Here is a 23,399-nt window from a genome sequence, read left to right on the forward strand (position 1 = left end):
TTTATTATCATTATTCTAAATTCTTTTTCAGGTAGATTCCCTATCTCCTCCTCTTTTGTTTGACTTGGTGGGCATTTTTCATGTTCCTTTACCTGTTGGGTATTTCTCTGCCTTTTCATCTTGTTTAGATTGTGGTGTCTGGAGTGGGCTTTCTGTATTCTGGTGGTCTGTGGTTCCTTTTTATTGTGGAGGTTTCACCCAGTGGGTGGATGATTGACTTGTCAAGGTTTCCTGGTTAGGGAAGCTTGTGTCGGTGTTCTGGTGCGTGAAACTGGATTTCTTCTTGCTGGAGTGCAATGGAGTGTCCAGTAATGAGTTTTGAGATGGGTCTATGTGTTAGGTGTGACTTTGGGCAGCCTGTATGTTGACGCTCAGGGCTATGTTCCTGCGTTGCTGGAGAATTTGCGCGGTATGTCTTGCTCTGAAACTTACTGGCTCTTGGGTGGTGGTTGGTTTCAGTGTAGGTATGGAGGCTTTTGGATGGTCTCTTATTACTTAATGTTCTGTGTAGTCAGGAGTTTTCTGGTGTTCTCAGGTTTTGGGCTTAAGTCTCCTGCCTCTGGATTTCAGTTTTATTCTTCCAGTAGTCTCAAGACTTCTCCAACTATACAGCACTGATAATAAAACGTCTAGGTTAATGATGAAAAGATTCTCCACCGTGAGGGACACCTGGAGAGGTTCACAGAGTTACAGGAAGAAGAGGAGAGGGAAGAAGGAGATAAAGATGAGCAGGAGGAGAAAAAGGGGGACTCATGAGGAGAGAGACAGATCTACGCAGTTGTCTGTTCCCAAAGTGTTCTCCGTAGCCCAGACACCTACAGAGATTCACAGAATTGGATTGGGAAGAGAAGGGGAAAGGAGGAAATAGAGGTGTTCTGAGGTAGAAAATGGAGAGTCAAAAGTGGGAGAGAGTAATCAACACACTCCTGAATAAAAATGGGAACTGAATATTGGATTCTTAAATGTCCAAAATTGATATCACATACTGAAAAACAAAGATTAAAAATCTAGAGTAGAGGTTAGACTCTTAAAAATACAATTCTGTTCTGGGAAGTCTTAAGGGGGAAAAGGGCAGGATGGTGGAACACTGTACTGAGAAATGAATAGAAAGGCTTCAAAATGTCTAAAAGATTCTTTAAACTACTGAGCGATTACCTAGGTTAACAACCCTCTTGAGTATTTATTTACTGTCCAGTTCAGGATTTTTGTTTTGTTTTGTTTATATGTGTGGCTTTTCAGAAAAATTTAGTCAGTGTGATGGGGGAGGGGGGAAAAGGACATTTTATGGTAGCTTTTACTTTTATATGAAAAAAATATTATTGGCCTTTTAAAAATTTTTTTGGTCTCATCCAAAGTCTTAAAAGTAATCTTGCATTACTTTGGGGGTAGAAATAGTGAAATCTTTAGCCTCTTTGTGTGTTTTTGTTGTTGTTATTTTATATAATGCATGTATCCACTAAAATAAAGTTTAAAAAACTAATGTCTTGCTAGACAAGGTTTGCTGTTGTGCAGTGTGCCTGTCACTACTGGTCTGTACTCTTTGGATTTGCATTTTTGTATTTTGTACAAAGTAAAAATAAAGTGTTATGAGTAGTAAAAAGAAAAAAAAAACAAAACAAAAAATTTTGGAAATATATATGAAGTTTGGTTTAAAAATAGGGCTTCTTTTTTATTTTTTTGCAAGGTTATAGTGAAATGAAAATGAAAAGGAGTAGTAGAGGAGTAATAGAGGACTTTAAAAGAAGAGAAAAAAAATGAAAAAAAAAATTTTTTTCCTAATTAAAAAAATCGTGAAAATATATGAAAATGAAAGTTAAGGAGTAATGGGGGAGTAATAGGGAATTTTAAAAGAAAATATAAAAGAGAAAAAATAAAAAAAGAAAAGAAAAAAAATTTTTTTAATTAAAAAAAAAAAAAGTAAAAATATATCTAGGAATTTCTCTGGAGCTGTTGCGGTCAGTGTGGGTTCGGTTCAGTTTCAGATAGCTCCTCGTTCCAGCTTACACTTCTTGATATCTATAGGCCCCTTCCGGTGTCGTCGGTGTTACCTACAGGGATTTTAATCTGTTGCACCCGTCCGTTCTGAAGCGGTTCCCTTTATTTGGCTTCTGTTTGCAGGTCTCTTCAGTGTCTAATTTCCGCTCTGACACGGGCGGGCGGAGGTGGTCTCTTGTTTAGGTTCGCTAGTTCAGTCCTGCTGCGGGGAGGGAGGGGCGCTGCAGACAGATATGGCTGTGTGTGGGGAGCACTCACCGTGTTCCGGCCACACTGGGTTTGCCCCCGCTCACGGGTGTGTGCTCTCCCCGTCTACACTGCTCAGGCTCCCGGCTGCTCTATATGGAGCGGGCCCTGCGTTGTCTGCGGTTCCAGTTTTCGGGTATTCCACAAAAGCGCGGACTCGGTTGCGGCTGCGTTTTGTGCCTTCCCCAGCGGGAGCAGCTCAGGCAGCCAGGAGCTTGACGGGCGCACTCTCCCCTCCGCGGTCCCAGCCTCAGTTTCCGCGCGTGCCAGTCGGGTGCGTGCGCCTTGTGTTTAGCCGCGACCCTCCCGGCGGATGTCGACCATCCAGAATCTCAGGAAGTCTTTGGTTAGAAACTGGAGGCCTGTTTGCAGTGTGGTAGGGGGTGCCGTCTCTGGGGCCGAGTTTGCCCCTTTCCCCTCCCCCCTGCCTTCTGCCTCCCGCGGGGATGGGCCGGTCTGCCACCGGCTAGCTCTTCTCTGGAGTTGCTCAGTCCCTTTGTTCTGCGAACGCAGTGTGTTCAGACCAGTTAATTTTCTCTTTCTCTTTTGCCATCCCACGGTTTAAGTTGCTATCTCACAAAAGCTCCCTCCGATTGCCCTCAGGGCACTCAGGCCCAGTCCTTACCCTAAGCAATGCCGCCCACTCCTCTCCGTTCTGCCCCCACTTGCTGGTGGCGGATGTGGGCGTCTGGGGTACTTTTCTGCTGGGAGTTGCTATTAGGCACATAATCTGTGGGTTTTATTTATTTTTCCTCCCAGTTAGGTTGCCCTCGGAGACTCGAAAACTTCCCCCAGAACCGCCAGTGCGAGGGTTTCCTGGTGTTTGGAAACTTCCTCTATTAAGACTCCCTTCCCGGGACGGGTCTCCGTCCCTAGCTCTTTTGTCTCTCTTTTTATCTTTTATATTTTGTCCTACCTTCTTTCGAAGACAATGGGCTGCTTTTCTGGGCGCCTGATGTCCTCAGCTAGCGATCAGAAGTTGTTCTGTGAAGTTTGCTCAGCGTTCAGTTGTTTTTTCAATGAATTTGTAGGGGAGAAAGTGGTCTCCCCGTCCTATTCCTCCGCCATCTTGGCTCCTCCCCCGACATGTTTCTTTCATGTCCTTCAGGCTGGAACAGTTCTTCAGTTTTTCCTTGACTTAAGATCTTAGGCCAGTTATTTTGTAGAATGGACCCAAAGTTCTGTTGTCTGGTGTTTTCTCATGATTAGATTCAGGTTTTATATCTTAGAGAAGAATTTCGCAAAACTAATTCTGTGTTCTTCTTTTTGCATTCTATCAGATGGCATATAATTGCATTGTCATTGCTGGTGATGTTTACTGATCACCTGATTAAGATGGTGCCCATCAGATTTTTTGTATTAGTTTCCTATTGTTGCTGTAACAAACCACAACCTTGGTGGCTTAAAATGATACAAATTTATTCTTTTATAGTTCTGAAGGCCAGACTTCCCGGGAAGGTTTTACTTGGCTTGTCATGGTGTTGGCAGGGCAGGTTCTTTCTGGATGGTTTAGAATAGAATCTTATCTTTTCCAGCTTTTGGAGACAGCCTGTATTCTTTGGCTTGTGGCCCCTTCCTCCATCTTCAAAGGATGTCAGTCCAACCTCCGCTCCCATTGTCACATCATCTTCACTTTGACCCTCCTGCTTCTTTATTAGGACCCCTGTGATTATATTGGGGCCACCCAAATAATACAGAATAATCTTCCCATCTTAAATGTTTAATTTAGTCACATCTGTGAAGTCCTATTTGCCATGTGAGAGAATACGTTCACTGGTTCTGGGTACTAGGATGTGGTAGATGTCTTCAGGGGGAGCAGTTGTTCAGCATATCACTTCCCCATTGTAAAATCATTCTCTTCCTTTTGTAGTATTTTGTGGACAGATACTTGGATCTAGTGGAGAATGCTATTTGGAAATCAAGATCTGGGTGCTAGGTGTATTTGCTGCTACTGAGATGTCATTGTTCCTAGGCTCAGTTAGTCGAGTTAGGAAATATGTATGTATGTATGTGTATAGGTCTACATCTGTATTTCTATATTAAAAGATATTAGTTGGTTCACACTGATACCTCCAGTTCCAGTCTTGACACCACAGAGGTCATTTCATGTTTTCTAATCATACATGTAGCTCACTTCTCTGACAAGAAAAACTGACTCCACTTGTCCTTACTGTATTAACTTATTGATAAGTCTCCTTGCATGTTACCACTCTCCCTTGTGCTACTACTCAGCCCCCTTCCTGAATCCCTCTTCATCTTACCTGATTCTGGTAACTCTTGCCACATGGCGTTCTCATGGGGATTCTTTCCTCAAGCATGGTGGTAACAGGGTAGGTGGACTTAGATGACAGCTTTGGAGCATTCTGTTATCTGCAGAGTTCTTTTATTTACTTACCTGGTATCTCATTTAAGGACTTTGGTTTTGTAGGTGGTTTTTTATTTTTCTTGCCGTGCCATGTGACCTTTGGGGATCTTAGGTCCCTGACCAGAGTTCAAACCTGTGCACCCAACAGTGGAAGTGCAGTCTTAACTACTGGACCACTAGGGAAGTGTCGTAGTTTTTTTTAATTTTATGAAAAATGTTTTATTTGATATTAAACAGCTAATTATCTCAATTTTGTTGGGGCAACATCCAAAGCATTACAGTGAGGAGCCTGTTGAACATATACCTTCCTTCCATCAGCCCTAATCAGGGTGTTGACTTGGCCATATCTATGTTGTAGAGCTTCTTCATAGATGTGGTACTTTGTCTTTGATATCCATAATGAACACAAGTGTGTTGCTGTCTTCTGTCGTCTTCATGACCAACTCCCTGCTCAGGGGGAACTTGATGATGACATAATGATTAAGCTTATTGCTCTTCCAAGGGTAATTGGGCTGCTTTTGGAGTGTTGTGGGCCACCCAGAAGGTGGGTAATGTGATCTCTTTCTGTGGCTGTGGATGCCTTTTAGCACTGCCTTCTTGGCCTTCCAAGCTTTCGTCTTTGGCTTTGGTGTGACATGGGCTTCTTTCTTTGCTTTTTGTATGCCATTTTCATGAAAAGGTAGATTTTTATTTTAAAACTTAATCTAAAAATTTTTTTTAACTTGGGAGACTTATTTAAACTAAGTGATTGTGGTGAGCTTAGTAAAACAGTATATGGTATGTTGTCTTTGGTTTAATTCCTTTTAAAATTGAATTGCAGATTTTTCCTGGGGACTAAATTGATGCCTTTTGTTACAACTTTTAAATGTTTTAATTTCTTATGAGTTTGTGTGACTTTTCTCATTTAAATTAATTATTTTTATGTTTGAAGAGTATCATTTCTGCTTGGTTTCCTTAATAAAGTGCGTGTTTCAACTATTTTGCACTTTTTGTTACTTCTGAAGCAGAAGGAAAAGGAGGAGAGAATTTTCTTAGAAACTACTATGTAATTAAATATTTTGGGTTCAAGTCAGGTTTTAAGTTTTTCAATTAGAAGTTATTATGTCTCACATGAAAAATGATTGCCTGGTAGTTGAATAAAATTTTCCAGATAGATCACTTGTTCTAAGTGGTAGAAAATTGAGCCTATCTTGTGAATTTTTCTTAAAATGTTAAGTAGAGAGTACTTTGAGGAGGGCATGGCAACCCACTCAGTATTCTTGCCTGGAATATCCCCATGGACAGAGGAGCTTGGCGGGCTGCAGTCCATGGGGTCGCAGAGAGTTGGACACGACTGAGCAGCTCAGCATAGCACAGAGAATACTTTCATGTTCCAGTAAAGTATCAGCATGATAATGAAGGCTAGGATGGTTTAACTCTGATTTTGCCTTCACTGTGAAAATGGTTTAATTTATCCCCTTCTTTTTCTTTTTTTTTGACAGAGCAAAATCGATTAAAGAATATCAGAAAAGTATATGGAAGATGTATGTGGTACCGTTTGCGGTTATTAAAACCCCAGCCAAATATTATTCCTACAGTAAAGTAAGTAATTTGTTTCAATTAAAAGCAAAACAACACATGCTTTGTGTTTACTCTTTGCTAGGTATCATATGAAATAGGGGTATAATGATGAATGGGCTTCCCAGGTGGCACTGTGGTAAGGAATCCTGCCAAAGCAAGAGACACAGGGGATCCAGGTTCAGTCCCTGGTTGGGAATTGCCTGGAAGAGGAAATGGTACCTTACTCCAGTATTCTTGCCTGGGGAATCCCATGGGCAGAGAGGCCTGGTGGGCTACAGTCCGTAGGTCGCAGAGAGTCGGACACGACTGAGCACATAATGATGAATAAAATCTGTGTCTGTAGAGAAATTGTAACCTTAGTAGGAGCAAGATGTGATTAGTAAATTTGAGAACAGTCTGAACCGAGTGGTTTAGAAGTTCAAAAGAGAGAGAGGGTACTTCCGACTAGAGGGAGGAGGGGAGAAAGAGAAGTCAAATTTTGAAGGAAGATCTTATGTATCTTGTGTCAGGATTTGAATTTTGTCTCAAAGATTATGGAGGAATCTATTATCAAAAGCATGGAGGTGACATAGTCAAGTTTGCATTTCATAGTGATTGAAGTTTGTTGATGCGTACTGTGTGCCAGGTGCTGTACTGGGATTTTATATGTTACTCATTAGTTTTATATTAACTTTTAGGTAGATATTTTTGCTTTTTCCCAAATGAGGAAACTGAAACTAAGAAGATGAGGAAGCTTGACTAAGTTCTTGCAGCAAGAAGTGGTAGAGTGAGGACCTGGTTACCCTTTATTTTTGCAAGGCAATCTACATAAATCGGCCATTAGCATGTTTAATCTGAGTAGATGTCTTTGATTTTTCAGGGCTTTGTTGGTTAGCACTGAGGCTTTGGATCTTCACCCTAAGTCATCAGTTTAGAGGTAACATGAAACTGAGGGGAAGTGAAAGAGCTGCCATTAGTGAAGGACTGTACCCCGTGAATCACCTACATGTATCTATCTAGTAGTTAGGAGGGCAACACCTGGCAGAGGAAATGAGTGAAAGTAGAACCAGTTATTTTTAAATCTTGGTTTAAATGATGATAGTTTTCAACATATGTGTGTTACTTAAGGAGACTTAAATAGTTTTCTTTGCAAGATTTGACTTTGCCTGGTTTAGTTCCTTTGTATAGGGAGGGAAATCTTCACTTTAATAGTATGAAACTAAAAGGCAGAATTGGTGTTTACCAGAGTAGTTTCGTGTTTGCTATGTATTCCTTGCTATTGCTTCTCTTTTTAAGTTAAACTTACGAGGCTTTCAGTTTCTTCTCTTTTGGCCTTGGTCAACACATTGTGGGTATCTGAACCTCAAATTTCAAGGGAAAAAAAACCTAACTTTGTGATGTTCTCTTCAGTAATTAGAAAAGAGATTTACTTAAATTGAACTTCAGATTATTGGATGTTTAAGTAGGAATTAAATAATACTGGTAAAAATATAAATAAGATCAGGAGCCATCCAAACTTTTTTGCTACTTAACCCTGAAGCATTCTTTCAAAATTAAGCAGTCATTATGTATATACTTTAATTTCTGAAAGTTGCTTCCGAAATGACTTTTAAGGTATGCTTAAAGAAAAAATACAGGACATTAATTACTGAAGGGAATCACATGTAGGGAAAATGCTTGTCTTTTCAGAGAAACCAAACATGCTTTTAAAAACCTGGGCCCGGAGCATGACGTGGTCTGTCCTGTTTCTTCCTTTGGTTTGGCTCTCAGGAAATCAGAGGGGGGGTTTATTGGCTGCGGTGGCTTCCGTCAGTTCAGGAACTCTCGTCAGCCTCCGCTCGTTGCTTTATCCTTTGGCTCCGGGAGCCAGATGCCGCGCATAGAGCCGTCCAGCATGGGCTGTGGTGTGTTTCAGGTATTTTGCTCCCCTTCTCTTCTCACCTTGTTTGCTTTAAAAATTTTACTTTAGTGGTTTTCAGTTTCTCTTTTATGTTTGTTTTATGAGCTTTGTAGCCTTTTGGGAAAGTTGACAAAACAAAATGTGGAGTTACTAAGTTTGTGTGGAAATAAAATATAATTTAAAATGTTTCTTTGCATATTGAGGGTATTAGCAAACTTTGCCTTTGAGTCACAAGTTTCTATTTTAAACTATTTTCATCATTCAGTCAATAAGTAGTTACTGTGTGCTGTGTATGTGTCAAATGTTATAGGAGGTGCTGATATACTGTGAGTAACAAAATACTAGTGAGTAAGCAAATGATGATAATAGAGTTTAGTAAGGGTTGTAAAGGGAGCTTGGGGTGCCATGAAAGAATGGAGGGAGGGCTCTTAACTGGCTTGAGACAATGAAGGCTTTCTTGAGTAAGTGAGGGGTCCTAGTTGAGAGCTGAGACATGGGCAAGAGTTAGTGGTAACAGCCAAGAGCTGCCATGAATTGTTTCTCATCTTGGAAGCGCCTTTTAGATGCTTTACATATCTTTGTTGTTGTTGTACAGTTGCTAAGTCAGGTCTGACTCTTTGCATCCTCACGGACTGCAGCACACCAGGCTTCCCTGTCCTTCACTGTCTCCTGGAGTTTGCTCAAACTCATGTCCATTGAGTCAGTGATGCCATCCAACCATCTCATTCTCTGTTGCCCCCTTCTCCTCCTGCAGTCAATCTTTCCCAGCAACAGGGTCTTTTCCAGTGAATCGGCTCTTTGCGTCAGGTAGCCAAAATAATGGAACTTCAGCTTCAGCAGTAGTCCTGCCAATTCAGGGTTGATTTCCTTTAGGATTGACTGGTTTGATCTCCTTGCTGTTCAAAGGACACTCAAGAGTCTTCTCCAGCACCACAATTTGAAAGCATCAGTTCTTCAGCACTCAGCCTTCTTTATCATCCAACTTTCATATCCATATATGACTACTGGAAAAATCATAACTTTGACTATACAGACCTTTGTCAGCAGAGTGGTGTCTCTGCTGTTTAATATGCTGTCTAGGTTTGTCATAGTTTTCCTTTCAAGGAGCAAGCGTCTTTTAATTTCATGGTTCCAGTTGCTGTCTGCAGTGATTTTGGAGGCCAAGAAAATAAAATATGCCACTGTTTCCACTTCGCCCCCCTCTTTTTGCCATAAAGTGATGGAACCAGATGCCATGATGTTATTTTTTTTGAATGTTGAATTTTAAGCCAGCGTTTTCACCTCTCCTCTTTCACCTTCATCAAGAGGCTCTTTAATTCCTCTTCACTTTCTGCTCTTATAGTGGTATCATCTGCATATCTGAGGTTGTTGATGTTTCTCCTGGCTATCTTGATTGCAGCTTGTGCTTCATCCAGCCCGGCATTTCACATTGATGTACTCTGCATATAAGTTAAATAAGGAGGGTGACAATATACAGACTTGACATACTGCTTTTTGATATACTCCAATTTTGAACCAATCTGTTGTTCCATGTTTGGTTCTTTTGCTTCTTGGTCTGCATATAGGTTTCTCAGGAGGCTAGTAAGGTGGTCTAGTATTCCCATCTCTTTAAGAATTTTCCACAGTTTGTTGTGATCCAGACAGTCAAAGGCTTTTAGCTTAGTCAGTGAAGCATAAGTAGATGTTTTTCTGGAATTCCCGTGCTTTCTCTATGATTCAACAAGAGTTGGCAGTGTGATCACTGGTTCCTCTGCCTTTTCTAAATCCAGCTTTTACATCTGGAAGTTCTTGGTTCACATACTGTTGAAGCCTGGCTTGAAGGATTTTGAGCATTACCTTGTTAGCATGTGAAAGGAGCACAGTTGTGCAGCAGTTTGAGCATTCTTTGGGATTGAAGTGAAAACCGATCTTTTCCAGTCCTGTGGCCTTTGTTGAGTTCTCCAAATTTGCTGACATATTGAGTGCAGCACTTTAACAGCATCATCTTTTAGTATGTTAAATAACTCAGCTGGAATTCCATCACCTCCACTAGCTTTGTTTGTAGTAATGCTTCCTAAGGCCCACTTGACTTCACACTCCAGGATGTTTGGCTCTAGGTGAATGACCACACCAACATGGTTATCCAGGTCATCAAGACCTTTTTTGTATAGTTCTGTGTATTCTTGCCACCTCTTCTTAATCTCTTCTGCTTCTGTTAGGTCCTTGCTGTTTCTGTCTTTTATTGTGCCCATCTTTGCATGAACTGTTCCTTTGGTATCTCCAGTTTTCTTAAAGAGATTTTTAGTCTTTCCCATTCTATTGTTTTCCTCTATTTTTGCATTGTTCACTTAAGAAGGCTTTCTTATCTCTTCTTGCTGTTCTCTGGAACTCTGCATTCAATTGGGTGTATCTTTCCCTCTCTTCTTTACATACCTAATCTTGTTTAATTCTCAGACCCACTCTAGAAATTGGAAACTGAGCTAAGCAACTCGCCAAGATCTCTTAGGTAATAAGCGGTGAAACTGGGATTTGACTTAAGGCAGTTTTGTTCCAGAGTCTGTGGTCCTAACTACCTATCACTGGATAGGCAGGTAAAACTGGAAGTATTCTAGGTATTCTTTGTCTTTGGACATGTGGAAAGCAGCTTCCAGTAGTATGCCCTTTAATAAGGTTTAGAACATTGATTTGGCCAGGTAGAACAAAATTTGCATCTGAGTGCTATCTGTGTTTGTTACTCTGAGGTTAGTCAGAACTGAGTATAAGATCCTGACCACATGCTCAAGGAGTTTGCAATGAGCCAGAGGGAGAGGGTCATGGTTTATGTTTCTTTGTGACTGTAACCGTAGTCTTTCTGTTGATCATCTTGACAGCGGTTATGGATTGGGTGGATAATTCGAGTTGAGTCTTGAAGGATGAATACAGTTTGGATATACAGAAATGAAGAATGGGAATTCTAGGTAGAAAGACCCAGGGGAGCAAGAGCATGATGGTGGAAAAACTTAGGGAACTTTCGGAGGTGGCAGTTTATTTTGTTTGAAAACCTAGGGTGATATAAGTATAGAGGTAGGTTGGAATTAGGTCCGAGAAACTCAATCCAAATAAACACGTTTTAAGCTATGTTTCTATCAAGAGAGCTTAAATGTGTGAAATGTTTTCTTTTTGTGTTTGAAAACAGATCACTTCGGTTTGTTTGATTAGGATTCCTATGATTCATTTATGTCTTAAGAGTTCCTATCTAATAGATGGTGATACAAAACGTATAAAAAATAAAAATTATTCCATTTCATCACTTAAAGATAACCACCGTTAAGATGATTTACCTTCTATATTTTTATTTACAAAAAATAGGATTACATTGTACATACAGCTTTGAAATGTTTTTCTAATTTAACACTACAAAGTAGAGAATCTTCCACAGCAAGTATTTTTAGTGTCTAGATAGCATTTCTCTATAGATGTACTGTTACTGATCTGTTCAGTACTCTATTGATGGACATTTATGTGTGTTTTCAGGTATTAATTATATCTGTTACCACCCTTATACTTTATAAACTTAGTTTTAGTTTGTTTGCTTCTTAATTTCTTTCAGTGGAGTAGATTGATAGTTTAAAAGGTATATAGTTCTTTAGGGCTTTTGATAACCTTATTGCCAGATATTCCTTCAGAGTATACAATGTATGAGTGTTCCTTTTTTCCTTAGCTTCTCCAACACTGGTAATATCAATTTTTAAAGTATTTTTACCAAATAGAACATACTGAGGTAGAAATAAATTATTCCCCCCCCCAACTATATGTTCTTTTATGTCTTTTTTTTTAACCTGTAGTGCAGATCTTTCTATCATGCTCAGTTGCATCTGACTCTTTGTGACCCTTGACTGTAGCTCTTCTGTCCATGGGATTTTTCAGGCAGGAATACTGGAGTGGCTTGCCATATCCTCCTCCAGGGGATCTTCCCAACCCAGGGATGGAACCTGAGTCTCCAGTGTCTCCTGAATTGCAGGCGAATTCTTTACCCATTGAGCCATTGGGGAAGCCCACATGTCTGTCTATATTTATTAGCTAAAAATGTTCCATTTTGTGGCTTTATCTTGGTTTATTTAATTAGTCTCCTATGAATGATTTATTTTAGTTCCCAATAAATGGACATTAAGTTTGTTTCCAAATTTTTACTGTTATAGTAAACAAGACTACTTAAGGCTACTTATCTTTGCACAATTGACCAATTATTTTTTGTAGTTTATCTTACTAAAAGTGTAGTTGCAAGGTCAAGAGCGATTATTTTTACAATAAATGGGTCAATAGCCCTAATTTAAGTCAGTGAGACTACTTTAGATTGTTCTATGTCTTGATCTTGCCAAAATGTCTTCAGAATCTAAAGGAAAGCCAAAGAGTTGTATTTACTTATATTTTACTTATCTTTTTTCTCAACAGGAAAATTGTTCTTCTAGCAGGCTGGGCATTGTTCTTATTCCTTGCATACAAAGTTTCCAAAACAGACCGAGAATATCAAGAATACAATCCTTATGAAGTATTAAATTTAGATCCCGTAAGTAGTATTTTTATATAATGTACATTAGTTTAATGATCCCTTGAAAATACTGTAGGCCCACAGCCTAAAAGAAATTGAGTTGTGCCTAAAGAAATCAGACTCTGATCAGTTAAAAAAGATACCCAATCTATTATTATTCTAATGCATATATATATATATATATATATATTTGTGTTTTTGAAGCTATAGATGTCGATTACCATCCTATTAAGAGTTGGTTTGTAATTGCTAAAATGTAAAAGTATTTGGAGATGAGAAGTTAGTATATTTTTAAAAGACATTTCTAAGATTGGTTTAATGCAAAGTTAGAACCAGGAGGTTTATTTATGTTAGTTGGATAGGACCCTGTTTTAGTTGACACTAAGGCAGTATGTTAAGTCTTTATGTCTTATAAAGAACTGGTAGCTTTGTCATAGAAATTCAGATTAACCTGGAATGTATCCGTTAGGTGACTTTCTCTTTTGTTTTTCTTTAACATTTTTTTAAAATTAATTTTTATTGGAGTATAGTTGCTTTACAGTGTTGTGTACTAGGTGACTTAATTGAACTTGATTGATGGTCTCAGTAGAAAATTAGTCTTTTAAATTTATCTGTGGCGAGAACTGAAATGAATGCTAGAGATCATCTAGCATTTTCTTCTGATGGAGAAAATGAGGCCTGGAAAATCTGTGTCTTGCCTGGGGTCCCCAGACTTCCTGGTAAACAAGTTGAACCTAGTGCTCTTTCCATTTCTCCCCATACTGCTGTCTTTTATTTCTTGTCTCTGCTCAGTAGATGGCTTGATCCAGAGATTCATATAATGCAAAGTAAGGAGTGTATTTATCTTCTGGTTTTCCGCATTGTAGAAGAAAAGTTTGCATACCATCTGATTTTTCTTACTGTGATGATCATGGTCATCAAGAGAGATTAAGTTTTAAAGGTTTGGGAATAATTTAATGCCATAAAAAAATCAATGTGAAAAATTGATTAATAGAAATTGAATCCAATTAGGAAACAACTAAGGTAAACTTAATGTTACTTAATATTAAAATGTTGTCAAGCAGATGAAACCAGATGGTCTTCAGATTATTTCTTAGAAAAGAGGTTAACCTTTGATTTGAGCTTTTAATCCAGCCAGAATTAATTAACTTGATCATTCTTTGATATTTAAAATTCACTGTCATTTTATTTAAATTGCATTTATATGTTATCAATCTCAAATCATCTATGTGCATGGAATATAGTTAGATGCTCAGTAAAATAAAATATATTGGACAGCATAAATATTTTTACTTAAAAATATGTGGGTGAATTTTATAGGACAAGATATATAGAATGAAAACTTCATTTTCTGAAAATATTGAGTAGTTCAATATTTTAAGTTCGGAATGGGATGGATTATGTTTTACAGTAGTCTGCTTATTTTTACTAAAAGAAAGCCTTTTCTTTTAGGGGGCAACTGTAGCAGAGATTAAGAAACAGTATCGTTTGCTATCTCTTAAATATCATCCAGATAAAGGAGGTGATGAAGTTATGTTCATGAGAATAGCAAAAGCTTATGCAGCGTAAGTATTTTAGGACTCGTTATACATTTTTAAGGTTTCTATTGGAATAAAACAGTGATCAGTAAAATAATTGTCATATACTTTTTTCAAGTGTTGACCTCATATGTTGAGTCTTCTGTGGAACTTCCTGATAACCCTGGAGTGGTAATTTAGCTAAACCTTGATTTTAAGTAACTTACAGTAGTGCTTTTGCCATGTGAGTTGATTAAGTAATAAGTGATATGTTAATTGAGCTATTTTCAAAGCATACTGATTAGAAGAGGATATACTAACACCTTGCTTTCATTTCTAGGCTTTTTATTAGGCTAGATCTAGTTCTTTTAAATGAGACAAGCATATAAGCATTATAGCTTGTTTCATTTAAACTATTTAAAGATGAGTTTAATTTTTGGAAAACAGGATAGAGGATATAAAATTTAGTTACTTCTTGAGTGTTAATATTGCAAGAGATAAAAAGGTAGCTGGATTCTTCAGGAATCAAGATAGGTATATCTCACACAACCCATATTTTGAATTAAAGAGTAAAATACAGACAAGATGTTATCTGTTTTTTGAGGAAAACTCAGTGATGTACAATTTTGTAAACTAACTTGAAAAATATAAGTAATAGAACATGCAGATATAATAGCAGACTGTGAAAGTGGAGTATGAGTGACAAAAGTTTGGGAAATACTGTCTTACGCATTTTTGTGCCTAATAGAAGTATATTGACCATGTCTCCTTTCTGCCTACACCCTCCTCCCCTGCCCCCATCCTTCGGGGATTACTTGTTTTCTGGGTGAATATGATTCTGTAATAAAGCAGCACTTGCAACAGCTTCTGACGTGTGCTCTGCATTTTCTTTTCTACGCAGCAGATGTTCTCCAGATCGCTGTCTTTCAGTTGGTGTGTTCTTTCCCCCTTTTTTCAGTGTCTCCTTCACGCATTGACCCTTGTTGCACAAGTATTGAAGTGCCTTAATTGCTGTCTTCAGGTTATTTAAGAACTGAAGATTTCCAGAGGAAGTCAGCCAAGATTAATGAGTAGTTTTACTTCTGGTGTTTTTTGGTGCAGTTATTCCTCCCCCTGCCCCCCCCCCCCCCCCCACTTAGTTTTCAGGTATTGTAGCATTTTCAAGGTCATGATTTTGTTCTCAGGTTATTGGAAATCTGACTTTGTAATGGTCACTATTCTAAAAAGTACTGAAGAATAACATATGGCCTTTGGTTTTAACTCGGTTGCATGATCATGATGTAGAGTGTTTTGTATGTAAAAGGTCTAAAATAGTTGATGGTCTATCAGGCAGTGAAGAAGTAAAATGATTCTGGGACCCAGAACTCTTGAGTTACTTTAACTTGTACAAATATAACTAGATAAGTTAAAAGGGTACATTTACTGAATATGTATGTGATAGGTTTGAGTGATTGAGTTGAAGCTGCTGTCTTACGTATAACTCTAGTAGCCTAAGATATGCATTTCAAGCAACTTGGGGAATGTAGTTATAGACTTTGATCTACAAAGTTTTTGAGAATTTGCCTTGGTTATTTAAGCTAGTTTCTCTTCCCTTATTTGCTCATGATAATATTTAAGTGGGTCATTGCTATTTCTTCAGACCAGATTGTTACTTAAAGGAAAGGAGGTATGGTTATTTTTGAGGAGTTAGACCAACTTATGAATTCTCTGATTCATTTTTCTGGATACAGTTGGGATTTTGCTTTTGGGTGTAGAACCTGTGTTTAAACTATTTTATAACACATGGGCAGCATGAATTAACATATTTAAAACTATTTTAACTTTTACAACCTATGTTTGCATGTATTCTTACATATGAATACATAATTTAGCTGTATATAGCCAACTCAGGCTGCTCATATATCATTTAGTGAAGGCATTTGGATTTATAATCTGAGGTCCCTGAAATGGTATACAGAATTTATGTGTATTGGTAAATGTGCATTTTTTTCCCAGGACAAGAGGGGCATAGATTTCATTAGATTTAGATTCCTAATGGGGTTTATGATATAACCTCCCACCCTCAAAGTAAAGGGATATAATCATGTTTAGGAATCTTCACACTCCTTGAATTAAAAAAAAATTACTTTAGTACCAGTGGTGTTGTGTGAGGTTATTATATATAAATTATACTGAAATCACACAGCTTCTAAGTTCTTTAAGTCTTAGAAATGGTATTGTACTGAAACACTAATAAGTAGCAAAAAATCAGTTGCTTTCTTAAACTGACTTTTAAAAAAGTTGGTAATTCCTTTGACTATACAGAATGGTTACACAACAGTTGTACACAGATTGGTTTAATGAATGAGTTAATGAAGTTTTAATCAGATGTGTGTGCAGGTTGAAAAATCAAATGCTTCTTTGATGCGAGCTGTGCTTTATTTTGCAAATCTGAGGACATTGAATAGAGAACAGAACAGTTTATGTTGCTGCCATCATTAGAAAGGCAGAAAGGGACAGAGATAATTATTTTGGGGAAAAGAATCTCATTAGGAGACAGAAAATTCAAAGAAACAATGGCTAAAGCTCTTGATGAGGTGGACAATTATACAGTGAAACCACGGCAAAAGTTGTTGAGAAATATCCCTCCCTTAGCAGAAAGAATCTTAGCACCACTCCTTATTAACTTGCAGTCTAACAGTGCCTTTCCTTGGCTCTTGTGTTTTACTGTAGCCTTAGGTCAAATAATATAAGTGAAGTTACAGTTGAATAAGGACTAAAGATGTCAAGGTGCTTTGTTTTTGTAAGTGACCAAATTGATAAGTGTAAAAATATTTCAAATCATTGAAAAATTTTGCAATTTTATTAAGGACTTTTGCATTCTTTCTCTCAACTTGGAGCTTTATTGAATAGAAAATATATTGTATCTTAGGTACATATGTTCTGGGAAATAAAAATATGGCTAAAATTCAGTTCAGTCACTAAGTTGTGTCTGACTCCCTGCAACCCCATGGACTACAGCATGTCAGGTTCCCTGTCCATCACCAACTCCCAGAACCTACGCAAACTCATGTCCATCACGTTGGTGATGCCATCCAACCATCTAATCTTCTGTCGTCCTCTTCTCTTCCCGCCTTCAGTCTGTCCCAGCATCAGGGTGTTTTCCAATGAGTTGGTTCTTCGCTTCAGGTGGCCAAAGTATCGGAGTTTCAGCTTCAGTCCTTCCAGTGAATATTCAGGACTGATTTCCTTTAGGATTGACTGGCTGCGTCTCCTTGCAGTCCGAGGGACTCTCAAGAGTCTTCTCCAACACCACAGTTTAAAAGCATCAATTCTTCGGTGCTCAGCTTACTTTATAGTCCAACTCTCACATCTGTACGCGACTACTAGAAACATCGTAGCTTTGACTAGACATTCAAATGGGTATGTCTTTCCTTTTCTCCTTTGCCTTTAGCTTCTCTTCTTTTTTCAGCTATTTGCAAGACCTCCTCAGACAGCCCTTTTACATTTTTGCATTTCTTTTTCTTGGGGATGGTCTTGATCACTGCCTCCTGGACAATGTCATGCCTCTGTTCATAGTTCTTCAGGCACTCTGTCCATCAGATCTAATCCCTTGAGTCTTATTTGTCACTTCCACTGTATAATCGTAAGTGATTTGATTTAGGTCATACCTGAATGGTCTAGTGGTTTTCCCTACATTCTTCAATTTAAGTCTGAATTTTGCAATAAGGAGTTCATGATCTGAGCCACAGTCAGCTCACCATATAGAGCTTCTCCATCTTTGGCTAAAGTTAGGTTTGAACATAAACATAATCTTCTGCCAGTAGGTCTGCAAGAATGTCTTCCTTATTATGTTATTGGTCATTTTTGTATGTTTGTGACTGCCTTGTCTCCTTAACAACATTGTAAAGTTTATGAAGGAAAGAGTTCTCTTAACGTTTTTTTTTTTTTTTTTTAAACGTCTAGCCAGGACTTGGAATAAAGCTACTCTTACCCTGTGCCTTGAGCCATTGCCCAGGCCATGGGTTATATTTATGTTTACGTATTAAAAAAAAGAGTCGCTGTCTCTCATATTGCCTGAGTTAGGAAGCTGTTGCTTTAGCAGGTATTTGCCTAGTCTTCCTGGAAGTTGGCTTAGGAGAAAATTGTGATCTCAGTACAGTGCAAATGACCTTTACCACAGCAGTGGAATTTTATAGGTGTTGTTTATTTTTTTCTTTGAGACTGTGGTGCAAGTTTTGGAGGGATTATTATTAATCATGTATTAAGTTTACATTTAAAATATAGGTGTATGTCATTATTAAAATAAAAGCATGCTCATTGAAAAAACTTTGGGAAATAAATGAGTGTATAAGATTTTAAAAAGTCACCTCTAATTCCCCCTGCCTCCTTAGAAAATGTAATAGCCTTTAAAGTTTGATTTTCTGTCTTGAACTGGCTAAACTTGAGAACTCTTGGGCCAACTAAGAATTTGTATCCGGGCTCATTAATTAGCATTGTTTGTTAATGCTTTATTGACTACGCCAAAGCCTTTGACTGTGTGGATCACAATAAACTGGAAAATTCTGAAGGAGATGGGAATACTAGACCACCTGACCTGCCTCTTGAGAAACCTGTATGCAGGTCAGGAAGCCACAGTTAGAACTGGACATGGAACAACAGACTGGTTCCAAATTGGGAAAGGAGTACGTCAAGGCTGTATGTTGTCCCCCTGTTTATTTAATTTATATGCAGAGTACATCATGAGGAACGCTGGGCTAGATGAAGCACAAGCTGGAATCAAGATGGCCGGGAGAAATATCAATAACCTCAGATATGCAGATGACACCACCCTTATGGCAGAAAGTGAAGAGGAACTAAAAAGCCTCTTGATGGAAGTGAAAGAGGAGAGTGAAAAAGTTGGCTTCAAGCTTAACATTCAGAAAACTAAGATCATGGCATCTGGTCCCATCACTTCATGGGAAATAGATGGGGAGACAGTGGAAACAGTGACAGACTATTTTTTTGGGCTCCAAAATCACTGCAGTTGGTGACTGCAGCCATGAAATTAGAAGACGCTTACTCCTTGGAAGGAAAGTTATGACCAACCTATACAGCATATTAAAAAGCAGAGACATTACTTTGCCAACAAAGGTCCATCTGGTCAAGGCTATGGTTTTTCCAGTGGTCATGGATGGATGTGAGAGTTGGACTGTGCAGAAAGCTGAGCGCCGAAAAATTGATGCTTTTGAACTATGGTGTTGGAGAAGACTCTTGAGAGTCCCTTGGACTGCAAGGAGATCCAAGCAGTCCATCCTAAAAGAGATAAGTCCTGGGTGTTCATTGGAAGGACTGATGCTGAAGCTGAAACTCCCATACTTTGGCCACCTCATGCGAAGAGTTGACTCGTTGGAAAAGACCCTGATGCTGGGAGGGATTGGGGGCAGGAGGAGAAGGGGATGACAGAGGATGAGATGGCTGGATGGCATCACTGACTTGATGGGCATGAGTATGAGTAAACTCCAGGAGTTGGTGATGGACAGGGAGGCCTGGCATGCTGCAATTCATGGGGTCACAAAGAGTCAGACACGACTGAGCGACTGAACTGAACTGACTGTTAATGCTGAATTCCTTCCTTACCTGTCCCTATTTTTTTTTCAGGTTTCAGAGAGTTTTTCTTGAGTCTCTAAAATTCTTTCTTTTAAGAACTGAGTTGGTTGGTTAATAGAGTTTGTGTAGTTGAGTGCTTATTTTTCAGACGTGGTTTTCTAATTTTGCGCCTTTGTTCTTTTTATGCTAGTTTAACTGATGAAGAATCCCGCAAAAATTGGGAAGAGTTTGGAAATCCAGATGGGCCTCAAGGTGTGGTAAATGATTATTTAAAAAATACTGGGGTTAAGGTATTGTGTATATTATGAAAATGTTAGATTTAAAAGAATGTTTTGATTTTCTTAGTTTGTGAATAGAAAAATTATAACCACACAGAGTTAAATGGATACGTAAATTGAGTTTCCTTTACTTAATTTTTCTAGAGATTAGTTGTAAAGATAGATCTTTGATTTGATGAGAAGAGTAGTCACTGTCATTATTCATCATTTACAGTTAGCAGTTGATAAAAATAGGATGAAATATCTGTTTTTTCTTTACTGACTAAACATTTTACCATATATTCATAGTGTTTACATAAATTCAGGACATGTAAATGGATTTAAGTGTTCTGAGAAGAAGGATTTCATGTACTTAGATTTTTTTTTCTTCTGGAAAAATTTACAGTTTCAGATATAAACCATTTCACATCAACTTTTGTGTGTGAGACACACATAATAAGATAATCTTAAAGTTTTTTGGAGGTGACAGGAGGTAGAATTTAGGGATATAAATAAATGAAACTGAAGTGCAGACTCTTCAAAAGCATTCTTCCTGTTTTAGCCACAAGCTTTGGAATTGCCCTCCCAGCTTGGATCGTTGACCAGAAAAATTCAATATTGGTGAGTACACTTAATAAGACACATGTTAATGTGTTGGATATATCTTGGTAATATAAAGAAAGCATTACAAAGAAAATCCCAGTATACTGTTTCTAGTTTAACTGTGTATGATGGAAACTTTACGTAATGGAGAAAAGAATTGGTTCTTATTATTACATTGGAGAATTTGGGGAAATGTACTCTAGTGTAGTTTTAGAACTTTCAAATTGTGGTGATTTCTTTTGGTGGTAGTTTCGGATTGGGTCTTACCATTGGTTTAGGGAACTACTTTTCTTATGGCGTAGACAGTTATCGCTAATTAGTTCTCAAAATTTAAATTATCCTGTATTCCACATTTATCCAAGCTAAATTATTAATGTGTCCTAACATAATGGTATATATTCTATGTGCTACTTTAAGGGGCAGCAGGATGATCAGACTTCAGCCAGCGATGAGAGGCTGTAATTCTTAAAACGTCAGAAATTATCTTAACCTGTTGTTTAGGAATTCCCTACTTCTCCTTTCTTGAAAATAATTATCTAGGAGCTGTCTTTGAAGCAATAAAACCCAGTCTGTCATTTGTAACAGTTGTTCCAATCCTTATAGTCTGTCATTTGTTTTGAAAATGGCTATTTAGTGTCATTTTATGGCTATTTATTTACATGTTTTCTTCCAGGGTATATAGTTGCTGTATATAAGCATGTTGAGGGAATACTAGAGAAGAGAAAGTTTGTTAGCTACCAGATTTAGGATTGAGTAGTAGGACAAAAATCAGACCAATAGAAATTACTTGGAAACAACATTATATATTCTGTTTGATATTGAGGCAAAGAAGCCAGGTTTTATCATTTATTTCTAAGACACTAACTACTTGCAAAGATGTGGATGACCCTTGAACAACAAGGGCTTGAACTGTGTAGGTCCACTTATATATGATTTTTTTCCCCAATAAATACAGACTACAGTATTCCACAATCCATGGTTGAATCCATGGATGCAGAGCCACAGTATGGAAGGCCAGCTCTAAAGTTATATGTGGATTTTCCACTGCAAGGAGGTTGGTCCCCCAGCCCCAACATGGCTCAAGGTCAACTGAGGTTGGCTCTCCCTATCAGCATGTTTCACATCCCTTGGATACTCTGTTACCACCAATTTATATAAAGGACTTGAGCATCCCTGAATTTTGGTATCCTTGGGGGTTTTGAAACCAGTTCCTCTCAGATACTGAGGGATGATTGTATATGCTGCAGATTCCCTGTCTGCAAAAAGAAAATAATAATGGTACCTTCCTCACAGAGTTTGAAAGTAAGGATTCAATGAAATACATAAGATGTGCTTTTAATAGTGCCTCCTCCATGTAAGCCTCAAAGTAAGTGTTCATGGATGTTGCAATTTACCTCATGAAGGAATGATCTTTTTTTTCCTCCTTTTCAATTCAAGGTTTTACTTGTATATGGCTTGGCATTCATGGTTATCCTTCCAGTTGTTGTGGTAAGTTCCAGCTCTTTTTATTAACATTTTTTAGGGAACAGAATGGGTGGCATGGTTTGGGGTCTCCTTATAAGATCGTATTTTGTGTTAGAATATAATCCATAATCCATTAATCCTTGAGTTTTAAGAATTTTATATTCAACTATCCTTTAAGGTCTTCTAAAGGTGACATCACTTTAGTATGTTAAAATGTGTCTCCTTATGATTCAAAAGTTACACACAGATGAGATAATACAGATATATTTAGAATTTAAAATGAAAGTCTTCCATTACCACCTCCCCCAACTCCATTTCTCTGTTGGAGATAATCACTGCTAAGTTTGTTGATTTCCTTTTCAGATCTTTTTCTATGCATTAACTGTATATACACATTTTTAAAAATGTGGTCTTACTATATATATTGTCCTGTGACTTCTTTGCTTCATGCAGGAGTACATGTAGAACAACCTCATTTTTAAAAACAGTTGCGTCAAACAGTTCAGTCACTCAGTCGTGTCTGACTCTTTGTGACCTCAAATATAGAGATACCATAATGTTTATGATTTTATTGTTTATTACCTTCATGACTGGTGGTGTTCTTACTGATCTTAGGGTTCCTATTAGTCCTGTAGTGAGGCTAATAATTAACCTGTCTTGCTTTCTTCATAGGATTGTTGTGTTAGAATCCAATTGTATGGAATAATGTGAATGAAAGTAGTATATCAACTGTAAAATTGCTCTTACACTTATTTGTCAAACATTTGTTGAAGACATGCCATGTGTCAGAAACCAACTTGTTGCTTATAGCAATGGGTTGTTTCATTCCTGTTTTGTCTATAAACAATTTCTAGTTGAAACTTAAATCTTTTAATCATATATATGTAATGAGATAGGCTGGTATTTAGGCATCATGCAGCATAAATACTTGCCGTATAAATCATTTGAAATATATAGTAAAGGTATTTGTTCTAAAGGGCAAATTTTTATTGGTTTATGAACATTTAGAAAATTTGACCATAAACATTCTGCATCAAAATGAACATTTATTGTGGTTTTCGTGCTTTTTTTCTTGTTTAATTTTGTGTCTTAGGGCTCTTGGTGGTATCGCTCAATACGCTATAGTGGAGACCAGATTCTAATACGCACAACACAGATTTATACCTACTTTGTTTATAAAACTCGAAATATGGATATGAAACGTAAGTAAATTTAAGTAACTGTGATAGTAAATAATTTTCTGAGTCATTTATGTGGAATTGGTATATATATTCAGTTGGAGAAATTCCATTTTATAGTTTTAGGGATATTCAGTTCATTATAGCTAAAGCTGGAGGAAGATGCTAATACCCTTTGTCATATTTCTTGATCTGTAGTTCTGTTATTCTCATTCACTCAGCTATATGTATATGTATATATTTTCCCTTCAGAGATTTTA

The 23,399-nt window shown here is 37.8% G+C and overlaps 1 protein-coding gene across 1 annotated transcript in view; it reads left to right on the forward strand.

Moving 5' to 3' along the window:
* Positions 1-23,399, forward strand: part of SEC63 (SEC63 homolog, protein translocation regulator) — a 70,528-nt gene that overhangs the window by 18,204 nt on the left and 28,925 nt on the right. The window contains exons 2-8 of the mRNA XM_061131871.1: positions 6,088-6,187; positions 12,456-12,570; positions 14,005-14,117; positions 19,828-19,889; positions 20,457-20,515; positions 21,935-21,985; positions 23,055-23,163. Of these exons, the coding sequence (XP_060987854.1) occupies positions 6,088-6,187; positions 12,456-12,570; positions 14,005-14,117; positions 19,828-19,889; positions 20,457-20,515; positions 21,935-21,985; positions 23,055-23,163 (609 nt within the window). The remainder of the gene's footprint in view (positions 1-6,087; positions 6,188-12,455; positions 12,571-14,004; positions 14,118-19,827; positions 19,890-20,456; positions 20,516-21,934; positions 21,986-23,054; positions 23,164-23,399) is intronic.

The sequence above is a fragment of the Dama dama genome, chromosome 28, assembly GCF_033118175.1.
Source record: "Dama dama isolate Ldn47 chromosome 28, ASM3311817v1, whole genome shotgun sequence".
NCBI lineage: Eukaryota > Metazoa > Chordata > Mammalia > Artiodactyla > Cervidae > Dama > Dama dama.